The sequence below is a fragment of the Boleophthalmus pectinirostris genome, unplaced genomic scaffold, assembly GCF_026225935.1.
Source record: "Boleophthalmus pectinirostris isolate CB_2022bp ecotype Guang Dong unplaced genomic scaffold, ASM2622593v1 HiC_scaffold_10, whole genome shotgun sequence".
NCBI lineage: Eukaryota > Metazoa > Chordata > Actinopteri > Gobiiformes > Gobiidae > Boleophthalmus > Boleophthalmus pectinirostris.
In genome coordinates this window covers 743,267-753,266 of record NW_026570971.1, presented here as the reverse complement: position 1 = coordinate 753,266, position 10,000 = coordinate 743,267, and the positions used below count along the sequence as shown (strand labels likewise).

The following is a 10,000-nucleotide window of genomic DNA, read 5'->3' as shown; positions in this document are numbered from 1 at the left end:
ACGAAGAGACACAAGGGTGAGACGCAGAGGGTGAGACGCAGAGGGTGAGACGCAGAGGGTGAGACACAGAGGGTGAGACACAGAGACACGAGGGTGAGACGCAGAGGGTGAGACACAGACACGAGGGTGAGACGCAGAGGGTGAGACACAGAGGGGTGAGACACAGAGGGGAGAGACACAGACACAGAGGGTGAGACACAGAGGGTGAGACACAGACACAGAGGGTGAGACGCAGAGGGTGAGACACAGAGGGTGAGACGCAGAGGGTGAGACACAGAGGGTGACACAGAGACACGAGGGTGAGACGCAGAGGGTGAGACACAGAGGGTGAGACAGAGGGTGAGACAGAGAGAGGGTGAGACGCAGAGGGTGAGACGCAGAGGGTGAGACACAGAGAGAGGGTGAGACAGAGGGTGAGACGCAGAGGGTGAGACGCAGAGGGTGAGACACAGAGACACGAGGGGAGCAGAGGTGAGACGCAGAGGGTGAGACACTGGGTTGGGTCATATCTATTTTTTTTTTTTTAATAAAGTTTTTATCCAGGTATTTGAGACACTTCATCAACTTGACTCTGTTATAAGTTTAATTGTTGAATTCCTCAGTCTTTGTGTGATTCAGACAAATGAATGATTTTCCAGAGTTTGTATTTATTTAGTTTATTTGTCGGGGACAGTGGGTCTGTGATTCCAGAGAAAATGTTCCAGGTTAAAACAAAAGTGTCGTTTTCCGTCTGTTGTTCCTCGACAAGTGACACAGAAACTGAACTCAGAGACACAGAGACACAGTGAAAGACCAGACTCAAAGTTCACACTCTGTTTTCCTTCTGTTCCATTAATGAATCTGTTTGTACCACAGTGTCGTCCAGCTGTGGCCCTGATGCCCTCACACACACACACACACTCACACTCACACTCACACACACACTCACGCTCCCGCTCTGTCTTTACATGGAAAATATTCACACTGTTACTTTATTTTATGATTTTATTTTATGAGTAAATTGAACAGAGACTCAGAGTAATAAACACGTTCATCTCACAACAGAAGAAGAGACGTTTACTCCAGATTGAACTAAAACTCATTTCCATTTGCAGTTTTGTTCTTTTATCATAATTTTAATCCACATTCTTACTCTTCTGATCATCTGTCATTTAATAAATACTTTGTACTTACATGAGCTAAGTTAAATTACAATGATCAGACGATGTGAAAGGACCAGAACATTCTAATCCAAGTGTGTGTTCGAGTTCTCCAGGGAAACGTTTGTCTGTTCCACTGATTCAACATCTTCATTCTAGCAGGTTTAAAATGGTCACTCCTTTTTATTAAATATATCTGTGTGTTTGTGTGTTGACCGTAGTGTTTTCTTCTCCTTTCCTCACCACGGTTGAGCGTGTGCAGGAGACATGTGGAGAGCAGCTTCAGCCTCAGACTGAGCGAGGTGGAGGAGCGTTTCGAGCTCGACCAGGAGGCCGCGGCCAACAGGTTTCAAGACGACGTTCTAAAACTGGAACAGGTCTACCAAACGGAGCTCCAAACGGTGAGCGAAAAACACGAGAGCGAGAAGAGTCGGTGGGAAGAAGAGATGAAGAACGCGGCGGACGAGTGGCTCAAGGAGCTGCAGGAAATCGAAAACGTGCACAAAGAAGAGATGGACGACGTGGAGCTGAAAAACAAACTGTTACAAAAAGAACTGGAGGATTTCGTTGTGAGCGGACAAACGAGAGAAACCGAACTGAGCCGACAGTTGAACGAGCTGCACCACAGGCTCCAGGAGAGTCTCGACACCCGGGACCAGCTCGTCTCTCAGGCCCAAAAACAACTGACCGAAACTGAAAAAATGCTTCGAGAAACTGTCCAGAACTTACAAGAAGAACGGAACGAACTCTGGGAAAATCTGTCCCAACTCGAGTCGAAGTACAACGACATTTGCAGCATTTCTGAAACGCAAATCGCAGAAAGAGCTGAACTGTCAACGCAAAGAGATGATCTGAAAATAAAAAACGAGGAGCTGGAACATTTGGTGAGGAACCTGCGAGGTGATTTTGAGGGCGAAAGGAAGAACATGCAAAGAATTATCAGAGAATTAGAAGAAAAAGGAGCAAAGTGGAGTCAAATCAAAGAGCTGGAGATGGAAGTCAGTCAGGTTTTAAATTTCGTACAAAACACTGAAATTATTGACAATACTGAGATCAAAAATGTGGAAAATGTAAATGATTCTTATGACATTTCTTCTGAATTTGGTACGACGATTACGAATTCAACCAAGTCTTCATCGAGTCTGGAAAGTGTTGATTTTCTGAGATGTTCTGCAGAAGAAAACGAAACTGGTTTAATCGGTAAAAACGCGTTTAGTTTGAGCAGATCTGAGTCTTGTGATTCTGGAGAAGACAAAATGGATGAGTCTGAAGATAAACTCTGTGAACCTGGACAAAGACGGACTGAAGAACGTCTGAACTGTGAAGTGGAGATGATGAATGTTCTTGACCCACGTTTGACTTCTGACCAGAAACCTCAGTGTGGTGAAACGACGTTCGAAAACAGAGCAGACGCTGTTTGTTTTCAAAACGACAACGGATTCTCACGATTGGAAAGGTCAGAGGACGCAAATGTGACTAAAGCTCAGAACAGTGAAAGGTTTTGTGAACTAAAACCACAAACTGTACCAGATTCTGAGTTTGAGGAAAGTTCTCAGGGAGATTTGTCGCTTTACGAAACGGCGGTGGACTCACACGGCTTGGAAAATGTGACAAACAATTGTATTTTCTTTATGCCAGAAATAAGTTTTAAGAGTTTTGACCACAGTGAAAACCAAGACGTGATCAAACTCAAAGCTTTGTCCAAAACCTCCACAGAGGAACACGTGTTACTGCAGGAAAAAGTCTCGTTACTGCAGCAAAAGATTGAAATTCTGGAGGTTTTACTGGCTCACAAAAACGAAAAACTCAAAACGGGACACGAGGTTCTGGAGGAAAACTACAGCCTCAAAGTGAAGCTGCTGTTTTTGGTGGAGCAGGTGAAAGAGCTGGAGAGGGAAGTTTACAGAATGGCCGAGTTGCAGATCCGTTTTGAAGACTGCGCGTGCGAAAACGACAAACTGAAAGAGCAAAACGAAGAGCTCGAAAACCGCGTGTGGATTCTGGAGAGCAGCATGAACATCTACGGGTTTGAAGACGGGAAATTCACTTTGACGGACGAGATAAACCGGATGAGAGAAGAGAACCGGAGACTGACCGAGCTCCTCAAAGAACTGAACTCACCTCGTGGAAATCTTCAGACCCACAGCAGAACATCTCCAAACCCCAGTCACCAACTCCAGTTTGACCAGGTTCACATCCAGGAGTTTGAAGATTGTTGCGCCGATTTTGAAAAGGAAAACGCCAAATTACAAAGAACCAAAACAGAAAAACGAGACCAGATCCAGTCCAAGACCACAAACGTTCTGAGGTAACAGTTGTGGAAAAGTCCCATCGAGATCCAAACCCTAGACTCAGACCTGCTCTTCTCCTCCTCCTCCTCCTCCTCCTCCTCCTCCAGTAGAGCTCCACAAACCGCCGGGTTTAAGATGCTCCTGAGTGAAGTCGCTCACGTCAAACGCACAAACACAAAACTACACACACACTTGTGTCAGTCGTTTGTGCTGCGAAAAGTTTTGGAGACATGAATGATTCTTTTAAAGATCAAACTGGAGTCAGCAGCTCCAGGAAACTTCAGAATGAAACAAAACGACACAACATGGAGTCAAACGTTTGTGCTTCGTTTGTGTGACTGTTTTCATTTGTGTGAGTTTATTTCATTATTATTCTAAATGATTTGATATCATTTCTGTTCATCTGACGACAGCGACTTTAACAAAACTCCACAAAAGAGAAACGAGCCGAGTCTGTGGAAAAGTCTGAGTTATTTGATCAAATATTAATCAAAGCCAAGACGGATCCAGACTTTTCCACAGACTCGGCTCGTTTCTCTTCACGAGTTTTGTTAAAGTCGCTGTCGTCAACTGAACGAAAATGAACAAAATATAATTTACACAAAAATAATCATGAATCATTTGATAAATAAACTCACACAAATGAAACAGACACAAAACAACACAAACCAGATACAAACATTTGGTTTCATTTTCTGTTTTGAGGCTGTTTCAAATTTTGACTCATCGACCCAAAATAAAACTAGGGCCGGGTATCGTTAAGAAGTTGCCGATACGATACACACCTCGATACAGTGAACTTACGATTTGATACGATATATTTCAAATTGATTCGATACCGTTCAATAAAAATAAAGGTTAAATCATGTCTGTGACACTAAAAGTGTTTGTTAAATCACTTCTTCTTGTGCAAAGTTCATATGAAACAAAAACATTTTAATCCTCAAAACTGTGAAAATGTCAAATGTGTCGCATGAGCTGCAAAAAAAATTAAATCTAGCCAAGTTAAGATGACCTTGAATTAAGAAAGTTTCATCATGATTTGAGGAAATTCCACTTGACAAGTTAAATGATCTGTCAGTGGAACATGATTTTTTGTTCTTAAAATATACGAAAATACAACTTGCTGCACTTAAAAAAAGAAAAACAACAACCCTTAAAATAAGAAATGAAATCAAATGTCGCTTGAATTTAGAAAAACACTTCTTCCACTGGTGAAGTCGACTCAGATAAAGTCAAATGTTCATTTTCATTTTAACGAACCTTTTTGCCGCATGAACGAGTTTCCTTCCACTAAACAAACAACAAAACTGGAGCTGGAGCAAAATAATTTAGTAAAATACACCAAAAATACTCAATACGCGATGTATCGGTACAGCAGCCCACGATATCGATACTGTATCATTACATTAAACAATACGATACATCGATATTTCAATATTTTTGCACAGCCCTAAATAAAACTGAGAAAATCTGAAGAACCAGAATCACAAACTGAAGGTTTTGCGGCACAAACGATGGTCAGAGTTTGTGTGTAGTTGTGTGTTTGATGGAGACGTCTTCACGCAGGTTTAAGACTCGGGTTAGTTTAGTTTATTTGGTTTGGAGTTGGTGATGTTAGTTGTGGTCGGTGTTTGTGAAAGACAAAGTGTGTAAAACTTTGGCTTTTGTCCCGTTTGTTTTCACTCTTTAGACATTTTAGGTTAGAGCTTGTGGGATCCTGACCTTTTCTAGTGCTTTTTTAGTTCCTGTTTTTGTGCTTTTGAAAGTCTGAGTAAATAATGTTGTTTACTGAAATGATTTTATTTGTTTGTAGATCTGAAGCTTCTCGTCTCTCAGAGGAAAACCTCGTTCTGAAGAAGAAGATCGATGCTTTGAAGGAGGAAGAGCTGAAGGAGATGATGTGAGAATCAGACTTTATATAAACTGTTTAATCATATTTCCTCCTGAGCACAGACGACGGACGAGTCGAGACGAGAAACAAACCGACTCAAAATCCGACTTTTAACACAAAGATGATGTGACTTTCAGAGCAGCTCCAGATCTTAACCAGGTCTAGAATAAAAACTAAAACTAAAACTAAAACTAGGGATTAATAAGGTCTAAGGAGTTCTGACCAACAAATGAGTAGAGGACAAAAAGTGGAAACAGTTGAAAAAAAAAAAGATCAGTGCAGTGTAGAGCCCAGAGCCCAGTGGACCAGCAGCAGGAGAACACGCACCACAGTTTGAGAAACTCTGTCCTAAATTAAACTCATCATTTTGTTCTTTTTAGGAAAACTCTGGAGACGCTGAAAAAAGAGAAGGAAGCGTCTCAGAGGGCAGCAGACGACTTCAAGAAACAGGTTTGGAAGCACAGTTACAAAATATAAAATATTCTGCACATGACTGAGGAACATCTGAACACCTGAACATCTGAACATCTGAACATCTAAACATCTGAACACCTGAACATCTGAACATCTGAACACCTGAACATCTGAACACCTGAACATCTGAACACCTGAACACCTGAACACATGAACATCTGAACATCTAAACATCTAAACATCTGAACACCTGAACATCTGAACACCTGAACACCTCAACACCTCAACACCTCAACATCTGAACATCTGAACACCTGAACACATGAACATCTGAACATCTAAACACCTGAACACCTGAACACCTGAACATCTGAACACCTGAACATCTGAACACCTGAACATCTGAACACCTGAACATCTGAACATCTGAACACCTGAACATGAACATGAACACTGAACATCTGAAACTGAACATCTGAACATCTGAACACCTGAACATCTGAACACCTGAACACATCTGAACACCTGAACATCTGAACACCTGAACATCTGAACACCTGAACATCTGAAACATCTGAACATCTGAAACACCTGAACACCTGAACACTGAACATCTGAACACCTGAACATCTGAACACCTGAACATCTGAACACCTGAACACCTGAACATCTGAACATCTGAACATCTGAACATCTGAACACCTGAACACCTGAACACCTGAACATCTGAACACCTGAACACCTGAACACCTGAACATCTGAACACCTGAACACCTGAACACCTGAACACCTGAACATCTGAACACCTGAACATCTGAACATCTGAACACCTGAACAAACATCTGAACACCTGAACATCTGAACACCTGAACACCTGAACACCTGAACATCTGAACACCTGAACATCTGAACACCTGAACACCTCAACATCTGAACACCTGAACATCTGAACACCTGAACACCTCAACACCTCAACATCTGAACATCTGAACATCTAAACATCTGAACATCTGAACACCTGAACATCTGAACATCTGAACATCTGAACATCTGAACATCTGAACACCTGAACACCTCAACATCTGAACATCTGAACACCTCAACATCTGAACATCTCAACATCTAAACATCTAAACATCTGAACACCTGAACATCTAAACATCTGAACACCTGAACATCTGAACATCTGAACATCTGAACATCTAAACATCTAAACATCTGAACACCTAAACATCTGACTCACCACGTTTACATGAGAGGTTTAATTCTGAATCAAAATAATTCCTCTTTAGTCCATGTAAACACTGAATTCTTAATGAAAATGTTGATTGTGATTGAATATTTACAGTGAAGAGTTTGTTTCTTCTGATGTTAAATGTGACTGAGTTTGTTTCCTGGATCCTGTTTGTGGTTTGTTGTGGTTCAAATGCTGCTGGTGCTTCATGTTCGTCGTGTCGTCCTCCTGACGCGTTGATCCGGACGATCCGGCTCCATCAGTCCCGTCTCAATTCAGATTTATTATTTCCATGTAAACTCCAAGGAGAAGATTTGAATTCAGAATAAAAACCCTCATGTAAACGTGGGGAGTGTGGAACATCTGATCATCCGACGATGATGTTTGGACCAGAGCGACGTCTTGGACTTGTGTCGTTTTTAAATCATATTCACACACTTTATATTTAATAAGATTTAGATTTACAGAAGTGTTTGTGTTTAGATTTCAGAGCTTCAGTCTCACAGTTTGCTCCTTGAAAATAAAAACGGGATCCTGTGTGAGAAAAACTCTCAGCACCTGTGGGACGTGGAGACGCTCAGACGGCAGGTGGCAGCGCTCGGCGAGTCCAGAGACACGACGACGACGACGGAGAGAACGAACGAGAAAACCAACGACAGGATGAACGAGACGACGCCCGACGACAAGACGCAGGTGAATATCCAACTTCAACACAATCTGAAGGTCTGAAGGTCTGAAGGTCTGAAGGTCTGAAGGTCTGAAGGTTCCTCTGGGGTTTCTGTCATAATAGAAGATTTACCAAAATACAAAAATGAACATAAAAACAAAACACAAAAACATAAAACAAAACAACAAAACTACAACAACAAACTGCCCCAAACACAAACACATTTAATTGAATAAAAGTACAGTTCTGTGTTTGTGCAGCAGCTGTTGTTGTTGTTCAGTTTATTTAATAAACACTTTTAGTTTCTTTACTTTTTACTACAGTCTTAAAGCAGATTTTTAAAAGCATTTTCTATTTTTTCCTCTTCTCACCCCTTTTTTACTCATTATTATTAAAATAATAATAAAATAAAATATAGTTATTTATTAATTTTTTTACTCTAAAACATGACTTTAAGGATTATCTGGATTTTCATTCTTAACTCTGTTTTCAGTCACTTCTTTAAATCTTGTGTTTAAATCATGTAAATGTGACACGTGTTTTAATTCTTGGTGTCAGATTTAACATTCACTTGTTTTGTGTGTGTGTTGTGTGTGTGTCTGTGTGTGTTGTATGTGTGTGTGTGTTGCGTGTATGTGTGTGTGTGTCAGTTGTCGTTGTGTGTGTCGGCGTTGGAGGAGGAGTTGAACAAAGCTCTGAACGAGACGACGACGCTCAAACAGAGAAACACACTGATGTGTCTGGAAACAAACACACTCAGAGAGAACACACACACACACAGACACAGGTGAACACACACACACACACACACACACACACACACACACACACACACACACACACACACACACACACTGACCTTGTTCTGTCCAAACACACAAACATTTCCTCAAACTTTTTAAACGACGTTTCTGACGCTGTGTCTAAACCAGTGCTTCTCAAATAGTGAGGCTCCGTCAAGGGCGGCGCGTTTGACCTCGGGGAACATGCTTTTTTATTTTTTTATTTTTTTTACTGTCCTAGAATAAAGTGCAGTTGCACTTCCACTACATTAGGGGGCAGTGGCGCTCTCATTGGCAGAGTGTGCGCAGGGAGCATTCGCTCGGTGGTGTAGGAGTTTTGTTTGCACTGAGCATGCGCGCTTTGCACACAGCACAGAGTTTGAGTATGAAGTGTAGACACGAAGTGTAGCAGACCCTCAAGTGACACCATGAAAACATATTTAACAGGGATGAGAAGACAGACGGAGAGAGACGGAGATAAAGAGACAAACGAAAATCTCCCGAAAGCTAAGACGAGGAAATATGACGAAGCGTATGTAGCGCTTGGCTTCACTGTGACTACGGTGGGAGACGAGGAAAGACCGGTGTGTTACTGTGTCTAAAAATGTTGGCAGCCGACAGCATGAAGCCCAATAAATGAAGGCGTCACTTAAATACATTACACCCCGATCACTCTGATAAACCGCGGGAGTTTTTTCAGCGAAAACGTGGCGAATATTGACGACAATCATCCCGCTTGTAACTGCTGCTTCAGTAAACCAGCGAGCGTTGTTGGCGTCATATAAGGTGGCAGTGTTACGCAGAGGTGCATTTATAACTAGTTTATAGACAAATGATACTATCTATAGTCACGCGGGGGGGGGCATGACAGAAAATAATTGATTAGCACTGGTCTAAACCAACGTGAAAACAGCTCCAGACTTTCCCTCCTCTGAACCAACATAAAACTGAGCTGTGACAGATAATACTCCCTACAACTGTACAACTCACCCTTATGTGACAGATAATACTCCCTACAACTGTACAACTCACCCTTATGTGACAGATAATACTCCCTACAACTGTACAACTCACCCTTATGTGACAGATAATACTCCCTACAACTGTACAACTCACCCTTATGTCACAGATAATACTCCCTACAACTGTACAACTCACCCTTATGTGACAGATAATACTCCCTACAACTGTACAACTCACCCTTATGTGACAGATAATACTCCCTACAACTGTACAACTCACCCTTATGTCACAGATAATACTCCCTACAACTGTACAACCATTTCCCGCCTCTGGATCAAAGTAAAACTGACTCTGCAGTGACACATTTGAAACATGAAAATTCTGACTGTCGAGTTTTGTGTCGATGAATCTGCTCAGATTTTATGGGTCATCGTTGTGTTATAAAGAATTTTAAACATAAAAATAAATAATCTGATAAATATTTAAATATTTAAAGTGAGTTGGTTTGAGTTCAGATCCCAGGATGTAAAGTTAAAAACTGAACTCAAACACAAAAAGTTTCCGAGCTGCTCAGGAGTCGTTTAAACGTTTTGATTTGATTTGAATTAAACTCAAA

The 10,000-nt window shown here is 41.4% G+C and overlaps 1 protein-coding gene across 1 annotated transcript in view; it reads left to right on the top strand.

Moving 5' to 3' along the window:
• The window catches only part of nin (ninein (GSK3B interacting protein)), a 69,307-nt gene that overhangs the window by 44,270 nt on the left and 15,037 nt on the right, over nt 1-10,000 (top strand). Inside the window, exons 18-22 of the mRNA XM_055159172.1 lie at nt 1,402-3,447; nt 5,247-5,333; nt 5,705-5,774; nt 7,456-7,665; nt 8,290-8,405. Of these exons, the coding sequence (XP_055015147.1) occupies nt 1,402-3,447; nt 5,247-5,333; nt 5,705-5,774; nt 7,456-7,665; nt 8,290-8,405 (2,529 nt within the window). The remainder of the gene's footprint in view (nt 1-1,401; nt 3,448-5,246; nt 5,334-5,704; nt 5,775-7,455; nt 7,666-8,289; nt 8,406-10,000) is intronic.